The sequence below is a fragment of the Labrus bergylta genome, chromosome 9 (genome assembly GCF_963930695.1).
Source record: "Labrus bergylta chromosome 9, fLabBer1.1, whole genome shotgun sequence".
Lineage (NCBI taxonomy): Eukaryota > Metazoa > Chordata > Actinopteri > Labriformes > Labridae > Labrus > Labrus bergylta.
Window position 1 is genome coordinate 13,774,094 of NC_089203.1, and position 14,574 is coordinate 13,788,667.

The 14,574-nt window shown below is 39.9% G+C and overlaps 1 protein-coding gene across 6 annotated transcripts; it reads right to left on the minus strand.

Moving 5' to 3' along the window:
* Window positions 1-2,896: 2,896 nt before the first annotated feature.
* Window positions 2,897-14,574, minus strand: rgs14b (regulator of G protein signaling 14b). 6 transcript variants are annotated; one of them, XM_065958888.1, is made up of 15 exons: window positions 14,437-14,574; window positions 10,079-10,100; window positions 9,766-9,917; window positions 9,556-9,648; window positions 8,714-8,857; window positions 8,437-8,613; window positions 8,238-8,319; window positions 8,022-8,122; window positions 7,596-7,814; window positions 7,240-7,316; window positions 6,759-6,885; window positions 6,265-6,346; window positions 5,568-5,605; window positions 4,606-4,684; window positions 2,897-3,918 (listed from the first exon to the last, which is right to left on the minus strand). In XM_065958888.1, the coding sequence occupies exons 1-15, from the start codon at window positions 14,557-14,559 to the stop codon at window positions 3,680-3,682; spliced, it is 1,755 nt and encodes a 584-aa protein (XP_065814960.1). In that variant the 5' UTR covers window positions 14,560-14,574; the 3' UTR covers window positions 2,897-3,679. The 6 variants fall into 6 exon arrangements, with proteins under 6 accessions (XP_065814960.1, XP_020500989.1, XP_020500990.1 ...); XM_020645333.3 differs by having other exon boundaries at window positions 4,585-4,684; XM_020645334.3 differs by having other exon boundaries at window positions 5,568-5,608.

The window sequence follows — 14,574 nt, forward strand, 5'->3', positions numbered from 1 at the left end:
TTCAAATGTGCATTGCAATGTCAATAAGAGTTGGAAGATCTCAACCCTGGTGCCTGGTCCCACAATCCTTAGTTCCTGAGTGTTTCTTTCTGACCAGCTCACTCATGGAAATGACCTGAATGTGAATGATTGGCCTGCTTACTTTGCCGGTTTCACCCCTGTCACTGCCTAACTATCTGTCTTCTTTGTTAGATAAGGAATCCATCTTTTGTACACCATGCAAAAGGATTAAGAGCCCCATAAGCTAGACTGAAGCAGTGGAAGTGCATCTCATTTGTAACTAAGGTTTAAAAAAATAAAAAAACAAAAAGGCCAGAGGGAAACATAGCTTTAAGAGGAGATTTCTCCATTGATTTGTCCACTTCAGCACGCTAAGATCAGCCAAGGTGACACATCCAAAAATCTCCTTTGCGGTATGCATACAAACACTCATACATGCATGCATGCATGCACAGAGGCCTATTCTTTATTATATGCAGGCAACAGCAGCAGCACCAAGACCATTGCCCTAAAAGCTATTCAAGAACTCTTCCTGCATGGATGGGCAAATAGAATAGTTTGCCTTGCAGTCTTTTTTCCACTATCTTCCTTCCTCCCCATCACTTTCAGTCACTGCAAGAACAGGAGGAGAAATTTAAGGTAGAAAACTTTAAACAAAAGTACTTACCCCTTACAGTCTGTAATGAATAATTCATGCGAGCATCTGCGTAATAAGAAACCTTGTTTTGAAGATTTGGATCCATAACACCAAGCAGAGACTGAGATTTTCTCAGCTCAAATCTTTAAGTGTTGGGTCAACTTACTAATTAACTCCTCAACTGAGAAGCACAACGTGACAAGAAGCGCTTAATCTTCATTTCAGCGTGTGTGTGACAGAGTTTCACAAGCACAGAAAAGATATGAAGAGAACTGTAAAAGTCGTGTTGCACTTACACATCAATTTCTGTTGTCTTGGCTATTATGAAAGTGTCCCCCAACTGGTCATCAAAGTTCATTCATTTGATAAGATGACAGAGGAGATCATTTAAGCCATATATTTCAGTGATGACACCTTGGGGTTGTTTTCACTCCTTCAGGTCAGCTAATCCCCATAATTCTAGCCAAGGTCATAAAACTGCAGCCTGGTTTGTGCTCTTAAATGTACATATCCCTTAAGATCATAAGTGTTAGATATGTGTATTAACAGAGGCTGGTAAATCACAACAACACACTGAAGTGAACATGTGGACGGTAGCTGCACCATTAACAGTGTAGGGAGCGCATTAAGATGCTTCCCAGTGGCAAGGACATTATGTCCTGTAATTGATGATGATAGGCTGTCTGTCTTTATACACTCAGGTGTGATACACATGCACACCCAAACCAGCTGGAAGAATTTAGTCAGCAGTCGTCCGAAACAGCTGCCGCCAGCCTGAATCACAGCTCGACCATGTGTGTCCCACCTGATAACAGAGTCTGTGCTAATGAATCTGCTATCGTTTTCATTCCTACCACATTGAGCTCAGACTCCGTCCTCCACAAGCTGACCAAATACTATTAAGGCAGTGGAATTTGCAAGGATTGATCTGATCTAATGGATGGAATTGGTTTTACACCATTTGTGTATGTCTCTGTAGGACTCTCAAAGGCACAGGGAGTACCATAAGAGCTCCCATTAGCAGAGGATTGATTTTAGAGAATAAACACTTACAGATATACAAAGCCTGTGTTATCTATCCCGACATAGAATCCTGAGAGCAGTCAATAACACAAAAAATGGCAAAAGCAGCAAGCATTTGTACTCAATCTGAATGTGAATATGGGCTCTTCTAGGAAAGAGGAGATTAAGGGTTTTTATCTCAAGACAGCATAAGATGTTTAATCAGGCACAGAGATGCAGTGAGTGACAGAAGATGAGTGATGGGAGTGACAGCGAGAAAAGGGCAGGTAAATACATCCCCAAAAATTGACATTTGTGAAATGCCTGGAGAAAATTCAGACACTCACCTCCGATTTCTCCTCTTTTTCTTCCCTTTTGTCTCCCCTCAGTGCAGACGTGCAGTGGAGTAAATGGCACTCTTCATCTCACTGCTGCTGGTGTCTGAGCACACCCCTCTCTGCCCATTCATAGCTTCGCCGACGCACCAGTCATGCCTGGATGCTCTCTCTCTCTCTCTCTCTCTCTCACACACACACAGACACACACACACACACACACCATACAGACACACACGCACAAACTTTGGGTGTAACCCACTTCCCATATACATTTTTACTTTAAAAGCATTCATTGTCGCATGTTCATTTCTTCTGCTACAAACATCTATATGGGGATGATGCCAGCAAGGTGGGGGAATGAGATGCTTCCCAAACCAAACCCTATAACCTACTATTAAATATTTACATTGCTGACATCATCTATGTGGATGGATCCATCTATGACTCATCTAATCTGTTTTGTAACCCATACAATAGCCAAATGCACGCCATAATAGTCCTCCCGGGCTCTTCAACTAGAAAATAACACAGTCCAGCAACAAGTCTCAGGACACATCAAGCATATAATTGGCTATAAGCCTTCACAAAAGAGCCAATCAGAACCCTGCAATGATCCACCACCGCTGTGTAGTAATGACATCATGACATGATGGCATTTATGAGGGAGGTTTCACAAGCAGAGACACAAAATATAATTAAAGCTATTTTTTACAAATATCAGAACTGTACATGAGTCATACAGGCAGTCTACAGGGGAAGTGGGGTCTGACTGCATGACATTTAAAACCAACTCACGTAGCATTTGTCAAACCAAAAACCAGCCTCAGACGTTTACCCAAAAAAAAAAAAACCTCTCAGAGGGTAAAAGCTGAACCTGATGTCTTTCCCTGGAAACATAACACATACAGGAAGAAAATCATTCAATCATAAAAGGCTTTAATTCTCCAAAAACACCCTGTGGGATATTTCTGATGCTCACATTATCTGATTCAGTCTCTGTTTTATAAGATAACTTATTCATGATATGGACCCTGAAATGTAGTCTGGCGTGACAGGAAAGCAGGACTTCTCAAAGTGCATTCACAGCAAACAAGTTCATTTTTCAGTAGCACAAACATTCTTTTGAACAAAGCAACTAAGCACACACCATGACAATTAGTAATGCAACATTCTTAAAACACATCTAAGCTAAAAGCTAAAAGCTAAAAATCAATAATGTTAATTTGAATAAAGAAAACAAAACAACGTGCAATACACTTCAAAACACACTTCTGGACAGTCCTGTGAAGCAACAAGAGTTCGAAGAAAAGCATGTCTGCAAACTGAGATTGTGAGAAATAAAAGGAACTGAAAATCCACAGCATTAAATGTTGAGATAAAACTTATTTTCAAGCATGTTTTGGATCCATTAAACAATTCATAGCAAACACTTATTTCAGTCAGATTTGTAGTGTTTTCAAATGACACTAAAATATTTGCCACAATTCTTCTTTATATATTGCCTCAAGGGTCCAATTATAGCAGAGTTAGAGACTCACACTGCAGTCTCTGAGCTTATTTAGAAACCATTAGAAAAAAGTGCTAGACCATATTTTACAAAAAGATTAGTTTCTGTCTCCTAACATGACTGGTCCCATGATGTTACAAGGTGTTTGGTGTAGCTTTCCATCGTGTTTGTGTCCATTGCACACGTGAAAGTCTTTCAAACTGCCGTTTCCTTGAAGTCCTCACCAGGGGATTCGGATGTGACTTTGGCTGAAGTTAGTGATTTCTCTTCTTCTTTGGAGTCTGCAGTGGTGGTTGTGTTTGGCTGGTCTGTAGCTGCTGCCTGACCTGAGGGAACCTGCAGGAACATCGGGACCTCCAGCTGCTCTTTGGTCAAAAGGCCTCGCTGGTCTTCAACCCTGGAGCACTGAGCCTTCGTCAGCATATCCAGAAGCCCTGACACACACAAAGCTGCATGCTAATTCTGATACTTGTTTCTAGATAATCAATTAAGTAACACAGTGAAATGTTATTATCTTTTGATCTATCCTAGCAAATATACCAGGGTTGGGCTATTTGGATAAAATTATGATTTATATAATTTTATAAAGCGACTTAAAAACAGACCTTTATAGTATATAACATTGAATTCCAAATCAGAATTTATTGACCTTTCAAACTGTTGCTGATAAAACTTAGCAACCCCTGAGTCCATTTTGCAGTTTTCTCCTTGATCGTAACCCAAAATCTTCCTTGGCAAATTTCTTTTGACTTCATTTGAGAAAGGTCTAAAAAGAACATCTCATCACAAAGTTGGCTCCCTTTTGTTTTGAGACGTGGAAATTTGGCCTTCAAGGTAATGAAAGTACATTCAAAGTTTAAATAAAGATAAACTGTTTTTATAAAATATCCTCTCTGTCCCAAACGCTCAAACAGAAATTGGGAAAAAGGGCTTTTGGGTATTCTGCACCTTCAGCCTGGAATCTGTTGCAGAATGACTTAAAACGCAAGGAGCTGGTGTCCTTAAATGTTTTTAAATCGTAAATGTATGTTATAAACAATATGGAAAATCTCTCATCTAAATGTCTAAATCGCCCAACCCTGCTAGATCACATGTCCTACCATCCATGTCGCTGTTCTTACTGGGTCTGGGTTGACTTTTGGCTCTGTCTGTACGTGGTGATGACCGGGCCTCCAGACCTCCTGCACTCCCCGCTCCAGACTGGGAACAAAACAGTCACCAGTGATATCAGAGCATGAAAATTGACTGCTCACAGGTTATATATCATTTCTAAAAGAAAATAATCTCAGAAGGATTTAATATCTAAATCACAGTGATTACTGTTGATAAACCACTATACTTAACCACTCCTCTAATTATCTTATGTGGTCCAGTTTTACTGCCAACCATTTTATACAGTTGTTTGACTTTTGAGTGTGAACAAAAGTTTCTATATTGCCTACTTTACTTACTGTTTAATGCAAGTGCAGCAGAATATTCTAAATGAAAATAACTTGTGTGTCCAAATTCATACACATATAATGGATGGCGTTGGATTTCAAATTATAGCCATAATTGCACAAGAGTTATTTTATTGCTATTTAAAACAACGTAATTATTTTATTATCATGAAAAACGTGATCATTTGTCAAGTGAGCTCAGGAAAACAACAAGCCGTTACCCTAACAACAAGATCATATTTTCAGGAGAAAAACATTGTGATACATAATTAAGACCTCAAATATGGCATGACTGTTGATGGGAGTTCATATCTGACAAGTGATGAAGTCCTTCATTGAAATTGGCTGCTTGCTATAGTTGACAAGATACTATCTTTGCATGCTGGCCTGGACCTCCTGATCTCTGATAAACATAACTTATAAAAGGAATGAACCTCTTTCATGATAACAGCTTTGTTATCTTGTCCAAGGGGGATTAAATAATTTCATTTTGATCAAGACAACAGCATGAAACAATTGTAAACCAGGCCTCTCTCACCTCCTGTGTGAAAGACCTTCATGTAATCTAATAATACACAAGTGAAGTTCCTTGATAATGGCAGACATTTTTTTGTTGGTTTACAAAAACACTATCATTGCCTCACCTGTGTGGCTGCAGCTGAACCACTGGCTCTGTCCTTTCCTGCTAAAAACAAACAGATAGAAATAAGTTTGCAACAGTACAGTAAGTGAACTGCTGATGACACTACACAATGTATCCCCCCCCCCCCCCCCCCTCCAAGAATTAAACATTATTGAGCACTGATCCAAAAGTGAAGTTGGTTCTGGTCACTCAGTTGTGTGGAAATGAAGTGAAGGAATGGGAATGCTACACTCAAAAAAAAACAAATAGACTCTGACGTTTTGAACCCCACAGAAAAGAAAAAGTGCACAAAGAATTTTGAGGAGACAGAAAAGCAGGAACTAGCAGACAGTGACACAAAGAAAACGGGGCACTAATGGGGACAGTGAAAAGACTTTCCCTTTGCCGCCAGCTAAGAGCAAGTTAGGGACAAGGAATGCAGAAACACTTTCTAACACTCATTATGCAACAATCAAAAGAATGAGAGGACACAGCCGAAGAAAAGAGGAAGAAGAAGAGCTCAACTTCATGGATCTACCTTTAATGTCAGCTATGAGTAGAAGGAGGGCTAATATGTGCCAAATGTGATTTGATTCAACTATTTTCAGTTACTAATCTGCCAAGAGAAGGAGGGTAGTAACATCTGAAGACATAAACATGGCTTTATCTGCTCCACTTTAGATGGAGAGATTGGGTTCCAAAAAGGTGAAGATAGTAACCTTTGGTTTTGTCAAGCCGCAGAGTCTTGTTGGCCAGTCTGAACACAGAGCAGCTCATGTTCACAGGCTCATTACTTCCGACCTTAAACAAATAAAAAAAATACTCATAGATTCACGCAGACAAATCATGCCATTTACATTGTACGGTGATAACAGGTGTCATATAAATACTTAGAGGAAAGCTGCTGTAAAGAAAAGAGCTGACAGGAAAGACGTCAGTTCTACGTTTGAAAATGTCAAACAAGTCGGTTTTCTGACAAGTAAGGATGACTCATTTATTTGACTTGACCTCAAACAAAGCACAACATTACCATAACTAGGCGCTTAACAGCTACTCTGCCATTACACAGCCATCACTTTCCATTTTGATAAACACTTGCAGGCTTCAGAAATGCAATCAGTTAGAAGTGAACTTAAAAATCAGAGAAGATATTTGAAGTTCTTCCTTCAAAATTACACAAATTAGTCACAATCATTGCGTGACAATCACTGACCATTGTGATCACCGCCTCTTGCGGCTTGAGCTGGTGTTTCTGCAGAACCATACAGAGAGCTTCCTGCAGCGTCTTACTGGACTTCACCATGATCCCCACCGTCTTACCAGTGAAAGCAACCTCCAGTCTGAAACAGAAATGTACTTTCAGAACTTTTCCATAAATTACGCACAAACTCCAATATGCTAAATGTATTGGAACGGCGTCATTAAAAACGCACGCGCTCACAGAAAACTCGGCCAACCAATAATATTGTAGGGAAGGTAATACAAGTTTTAACATCTGGCAGCCCATCAGATTATGTGTTCAATGCAAATGTTCACGGGACGGAGAGCCGGTGTCTGCCTATGGTGATAACACAAGGACTTCCCTCTGATATGAAGTAGCCTGCTGTGGTGTAGCTGCGGGTGTGAAAGCCTGCTAGGCTGACGAAAAAAAAAAAAAAACAGAGAGGAAGTACGAAGTGACAAGGTTGACTCACGCTAACGTCACCCTGAGCTCTAGAGACACTTGCTGATCCCTCAGTACAGAGCAGTCCTGGTCCAGTGATAAGGGTTGCTGTAGAGAGAGAGAAACAGGATATGGAATATGTGAGAGTAATTTAAGTGTTCATAAGAGATGAAAAAAACACTGTCTTGGGACAATTCTAATCACTTTTATAAAGTTTCAGAAAGAACGGTTGAGAGAGAGGTTGAGAGGATATTACAACGGAAGAAGTTGGTCATATTTTCATGCCACTTGTTGCATAACAACTTTGCACAGTTCATCGAAATATATTTTTAGCTTCTCGATAGAAATCAGTGGCAGATGCTGCAGACAGAGGACCTACGCGCTCACCTTGTCTTTGCCTTGAAGGTAGATGATGACGTCTTTCAGCGGGAAGCCCCTCTTCTCACACAGACTCACCAGCATGTCTTTGATTGGCTGGCCAGTAGGTGTAGGGGCCAGAGAGGCACTCCCATCAGGTAGGTACACACAGCAGTAGCCCCCCTCCACTCCTATACGACCCCCACCTCCACCACCCTGCTCTGGGGACCTGGGACTCGATCTGCCATTCTGCATTAGAGACAAAGAGAGAGAAAAGAACTTAGAAGTTTAAAATATCCTTCAAAATGACAGAGTTAGTCAACTTATCTTAGATTTTATTCCACCTGTAAGACTTGGCATCTTAATTTCGTCTTGCATGTGCGCCTCTGTAATCATACAACTTTAACTGAACACTGATTTCGACATGAGATAGCCTATTATATTTGTTGTACTGACCTCTATCTGCCTGTAGAGGGAGCTGAGCTCCACATTGCTACTCGACTTGACTGACAGATGGGAGTCTGTCCTGGAGACTAAACCATGGATGTTGGATGAGTCTGTTGTTATTGACAAGAAGGAAGGAAGGAAGGAAGGAAGGAAGGAAGATGAATTGAGCCAGGAGGATGTAAATGAAATCATAGTTTAAAAAGCACAGGACTGATATGACGTTACCTCCCCAGGATCCTCTTTTCTGATGCCGTTTCTCTGAGGCACTCTTTCCACCTGACAAACTGCTGAAGTCGGACCTGTTTTTCTTTTTGACAAATTGATGAAAGAATGCAATAACAGCACAATTAAAACACAGAGCACTCACATGTTTTTTTTTTTTCTACCCTAGCCCTCAGCCTTTATAATCTCCCTGACGCTGTACCTTTTTGTCACCTGACAATGGGCTACTGTTGACTATGTCCTCCCAGGACCCCGTGCAGACTGGCTCGATAGAGAGCTGAGGTAGAAGTTTGCCTTCCACGCTTGCCAAGGTGCAGCTCTGGTAGAGAGGAGAGCGCACAAAACGCCTGTAGGAGTCCATCTTCATCAGTTTAAATATCTGAAACAAAGCGGGCACATTAGCACACACTGTCAGCTTGGGCACAAATCATGTACCATTGTATTCTTAGGCTAAAATAGCAGTATGGGTTCCCTCAGACCTGTGATTGAGCCTTGTTAAACATTTCAGGGGTGGGCTGCTCAAGGTCCTTCTCCTCTGTCTTTGCTGTGTCGTCGATGTTGACCGAGTAGGGAGCACTGTCAGACAGGTAGGTGTCGTAGATGGAGCGAGCTGCTGCCTTTAGCTAGAAAACAACAACTCCATCAGACTGAATATAGGACCTAAACTTTTGACTGTTTCCACACTGATGGAACATCTTCTCACACTGAATCAAGTTCTCATTGTGCACAGATCTATATGCTGGCTGGGTGCCTTTTATTGTTAGAGTGACCCAAGAATTAAACCACCTTTACACAAGCATCCACACAGAGTAATACAATCAGTAAGTCACTCAAATGGAGCTCTCTGTAAGCTGAGTACGTGCATGAACTCAGCTACCGTTTCATTAGTCCACATGTCCTGTTTCATAACCATCAACAAAACCATATCGCTGCCAAGACGGTAAAGAATAGATTAAAAGCTTCACAGCTGGATTCTTGTATTACGAATAGAATAAAAGAAGACAAATATCTAAAGCAGAGAATAAACCTAGTTTAATCGTTTTATTGAATAGATCATTAATGTGACTTTAAGGCTTGTAAACTAAGTCCTTCATCAAATATAGCAACTTGATCATCAGCTGAAGGCTGCCTCAGACACAGTATTGCAACAAAGCAATAAATGTTAACTTTTGACATCATGTTTACAACTACAAAAAAAAGTTTGATAGACATCATGAGTATTTTAAACAACTACAACAAGAGGTAAGTTAGAGTAAGACATACAACAGTGCAATGAAACACTATGATTCACTAAGTAAAGAGGTTCGAATTGTCTTCATACCTTATCCAAGGATTTGGATGGGATCTTCCGAAACTTTTCACAGTCTTGCCAGAATAAAATGTTCTCTGCACTCACCTCAGACCTCAAAAAAGCCTGTGGAAAAAAACAAAATCACAAACACACACAAGACATGTGGAACAACACCAACACTCAAATTATTCCAGAACTTGTTTAAGAAAACAACACAATGTGAGTTTATTGTGGTCTCACCGTGAAGTGCCGGACCCCGCTGGGGTCCTCCAACAGCTTCTCAAATGAGACGGCCCAGCTCATCACGCTGTTGGCTGGGCCGGCCTCTCCGCATGGTGTCCCTGGAAGGCTGGAGCTGCTGCCTCCACAGCCCCGTGCAGACATGTTCAACTCTACAACACACCCAGACACAAACACACCCATTTATCAGTGCAGGAAAGCTAAGGAAGACACTGAAAAAGATCCTTCCTTGTGACAAGCACAGACATGCTTTAGTTCTTAGATATGTGAGGTATACATGACTGTTGTTGTGCAAGTTGGCTGTCATACTTACCTCCGTCTGACACTGCCTGACTCTGTGAATAGAGAGAGTGAGAGATTAGCTAGTGAACAACAGGGGAAAGCATCTGACATTTGGAATACATGGAGGCCTGTGGCATTACTGGATAGGTTAACAGTGAAGGTTGCAAAGGGTACATAATATACTTTAAGCTTTTTGTTTTATGTAGCACAGTGTCACAAGATAGTATAAACACAAAAGCTTCAAATACAATTTATTTCTCAAAAACACACAGGCATACATGTATGAAGTGAAATATGAACAGTGGCAGTGTGAGTTTTTCTGTTTCCCTCTGTATTTAACAATGTAATGAAATCAGTCAATGTTCTCACAGGAAGTGGTTGTGACACTGATGACAAAAGCTCTCATTCGGATGTTCATTTCAGAGCTCAAAAGCTCTTGCTTTTTCAGTTCAAGATGAATGTGCTATTTGCAGAGTCTGCCAGTAAAGTCTGCAATCTCTTGGCACACAGACCTGTGCTAAAAGCCATTGTGTTTGCATGTGATACAGTTATCAGCTCGATAGCTATAGATATTGATCAAAAGTACCCCCTCAGGGAGGTATTTCAGAATGAGAATCAGCACGTTAAACAAATGAGTTTCAAACGAAATTCAGCCAACACTTGATGTCGGTGCCAAGAGCCAAGAATTGCAATTCACAAGAACGACTTCCAGAAAATAACATTTATGAAAGGCACATCAGTTCTATGTTTGAATCTATGGGAATTACAGTTGTAGGTGGGGGTCAAAATCTATTTGTCTGTCTGTTAGGTTAGATTTGTGAGCGTAAACCTGATCAAAGTGTACACTGGCATGACAGTAACATTGACAAGTGCTCACAAACAATAGCTCTCGGCCATTGATATACTTTGCCCATATAAGGTTGACATGGGGCGTCTGTTTCTGCAGGTGCAAGCTCAGCTGTGGCTCCACCTCTTCACTCTTTCTGCTCCACTGCTCAAACTCAAAAACACAACATGTCAGTGCCTATGAACTTGCCAGGAGAAGCAAACACACACTCTTCGTGCACAATCTTCAACAAACTGTTACGCAAGAAAACGATTCATCATCGTTGACTTGCTTGTTTCTCAATTAGGGACGAAAAATGCACTGTTCAAGGAAAGTGTCTGGAGACATTTCCTCTCATAGAAACAAAAAAAAAAAAATCACACAGTTTCTTTTCTAAAACAAAAAAAAACAACAACAAAAAAATCATATTTATGTTGACTCTAGTAGCAGCTCTGAGCCCATTCAAGAAACGTCTCAATAACAATCCCCCGGAGTAAAAACCGAAGCCAGCTATAGGCCTACACATGACAGATAGGCAAACAGGCATGGCTTGGCTTCTACTTCATACACAATGTGGCCCATTCTGTTTTCAGAAGCAACCAGCTGTAGCCACACAGCCTGATTGGTTCTGGTACTGCTAAGGCATTTGGACAGGCAATACAAGCACAAGAAACTTCTCAAACAAACTCTGGGTACTCTAACCTGGATATCAGTGCAAAAGTTTGAGCCAGCTTAAACAAGCAGACTAGAAGACGTAGCCGTAATATTAAAACATTACTATCACTGCCTCTTTCTTAAAACATTATGAATGCATAAACAAACGACTATAGCAGATCTCACCATGTGGCCAACAGGAATCCCCAGAGCATTACCATTCTTCGCCATGGTTGCCCAAAGACCAGACCTCAAACTGAAGTCTTAAGGCAACGCACACGCTGTCAGGGGACACAGTACAGTGCTCCACCCAAACATGATATACACTCTTTATGCACACCACACACACAGAGTCATCACTTGGGTCTTCCTGTCACTTCCTGCCTGGAAGGGAAGTCTTGCCATAGCAACATGCCACAAAAGAGGAAGTATGGTTATTATGATCAAACTGTTCTCGGCCCACGTCTTGAGAAACACTATGATGTGGGAACAAAGGCAAGACAAATGCACTCATTTACTCCTCAAGCGCAGCCTCTCAGTTAATTGGAGAAGTTTAGGGTAATGATTCAACAACAGTCTTGAATCTGAAGTGTTTTTAACTAATCAAAACTCTCTTTTATTTTTAGTCAAACCAAAGTTGTTGTTTTTTACTTTGAGGTCAGTGAAAACTACAAGCTTTAAAATAGAAAGCAAAACGGCTCCTCCAGATAGCCACATATTTAATGATGTAAATTCATGCCACATACCACTTTTATGATTTTTTTAGGAATTACAACGTTACATATTTCCAACAGGTATGATTTAATGCAAAGCAATAAAATAAGTATTTTAATGCTAACATTTTTTTACTTTGTTAAATATGTGTAACTTGGGGTGTTGTTACCTAAAAACCAGTAAAAGGTAAAAGGTAGTAAAAAGTACTTCACGTAGCTGAAACAGAAAACTAGTGAGTGGATTTTAATGAGTTTTGTTAAGAGACCCTGCGAGATGTTGTTTAGGGATGTGAAACTTTGTCTTCATTTGCAATGTTGTTACCTTAAAAATATATGATATTGGATATGAAGAATCCTGCATACAATTAAAACAAAACATTTGAATCCCCAAGAGACACAAATGAAAGCCAATTCAACCATGAAAAGAGACGGAAAAACTATGTAAGACAGAACTAATTGTGTAAGTTCAGATAGGGGAACAATGTTTCAATAATTGTTTTCTTCTTTCATAATTTCACCATGATTGTTAGATATGAATTGCACATGAAATTCAGTCATCGGTTGTTATTATCAATCACACTTCAATTGACAGTTCTTGTTTGAGTTTGTTCTTAAATTTATAAACGACAAGAACTCAATGAAATGCTGTCCTCTCAATTGGTCACTTAACTTGGCTCAAATATGATAATCATGTCATGAAAGCCATCACCCTCCTACACAAGAGGTGCTGCTTGTCAACAGGCAAAGTAGGCAACTGCTTGGGGCCCCTGGCCAATAGGGGGCGAAACCAAGGACTGACACACTTTAAACCAAATTTATCAGTGAGTGAATCAGAATTTTACAATGACAGAAGAAAACCTCCCTAAGGGGGTCCTATCTGACAGAACTCAATGTTGTTGCATGGCTAAGAATTCCAATATGCCTGTGAAAACTTAAATGTGCCATTCAGATTATTTTTTTAATCTAATGGCAATGAATGCTAGTTGGAGGGGCCCCCAGTGAATTTTGCTAAGGACCCCAACAGACTCAAGAATCGCCCGACCTACAAGGTGGGTAATGAGTACAATGGGCTATAGATGCCATAATAAACATTGACTCTGCTAAATAAAAGCTGTGAAAATGTGAAATATTGAACACGTCACTGAATGTAATATTAAAATCCAGCCATCGACAGGTTGCAAAAATAATTTTACTAATCCAGAACTCTGCAAATACATTTACTCACATATTTAATCTTGAAACCAGTATCAGTTTTTGATTGGAAAAAAATCAGAACATTTTCCTCAGGGTTTCAAAAAAAAATCCTTGAAATTTCAATGCAACTTTAAAAAAAATCTCCAATACTTCTAGAAGTTTCAGAAATGTCCCCAAAAAGCCACTCAAAATTCCTCAAAACCTTCTGAAAAAGTTTCCGAAATTCTTGACGAAAACTTGGTTAAGATTTCTTGAACAATTTCGAAAAATCATTACGCTTTCCAAAACATCCACAAAATTCCACACGAGTTTTCCTGAAAATTATAGTCAATTTTACCACAAATTCTCTGGAAAGACAATTCTCAGGAAAGTCCATAACATTTAAAAAAAATTCTTACACAATAGTCCCTTACCAAAATGTCAAAAAATGTATTCCTGAAAAATCCTGACAGAAAACCAATAGGTTCATAGAAAATTCCCAGAAAAAAAGATCAACATTTTTGTAACTGGAACGGATTTTTTTAAATTTCCACTTAGTTTTATGAAAGTTCAAATAGAAATTAAATACGAAAGAAGCATTCATATACAACTTGTCTTCAGTTCATCCCCTTGTCTCCTGCGTTGCCAGTCTATCGTGCATCCAATGTTCTAATGGCATCTGAACATTTCCAGACTGGCAGGTTTTTTTTCGTGGATCTCAAGTTTTGCATGGGAAGTTTCGTGCACTTCATCTAGGCCTTGTTTTGTATACATGCGTGCAATGATTATAAATTAGTCTAATTTATGATGTATTTTTTTTTTTTTTCAGCTGTATCCCTGAATTTGTTTTTGTATTTTACGTTTTCTTGTTGGTGGTTTAGGCTACATAGGCCTTCGACAAAACGACCCATCACACAGTATTACTCTTTTTGGTTGTTGATGGGGAAATGGATTTTATATCAGTACTCTGACCTTTCCAGGTGACATGCACTCTCCAATTAGTTTGTGTTTGAGTTGTCATACCGTATTGTCCGTCAAGCCATCAGTGCCCACGGTGCACAATTTGTCATACTTTCGGACTTGGTTTTGTGCAGCAACTTTTACCAGACGCGAGAACCTGTGGTAAAGTCCTCTTAGGGCGACCATCCTAAAAAAAAAAAA

Excerpts from the sequence above, each read along its gene's own strand:
- rgs14b (XM_020645332.3), bottom strand. The coding sequence starts at position 14,559 with ATGGTCGCCCTAAGAGGACTTTACCACAGGTTCTCGCGTCTGGTAAAA. Across the intron at positions 10,101-14,436 it reads ATGGCTTGACGGACAATACG|AGTCAGGCAGTGTCAGACGG; the intron begins GTATGACAACTC and ends CTCTATTCACAG. Across the intron at positions 8,614-8,713 it reads TTAACAAGGCTCAATCACAG|ATATTTAAACTGATGAAGAT; the intron begins GTCTGAGGGAAC and ends GCTTTGTTTCAG.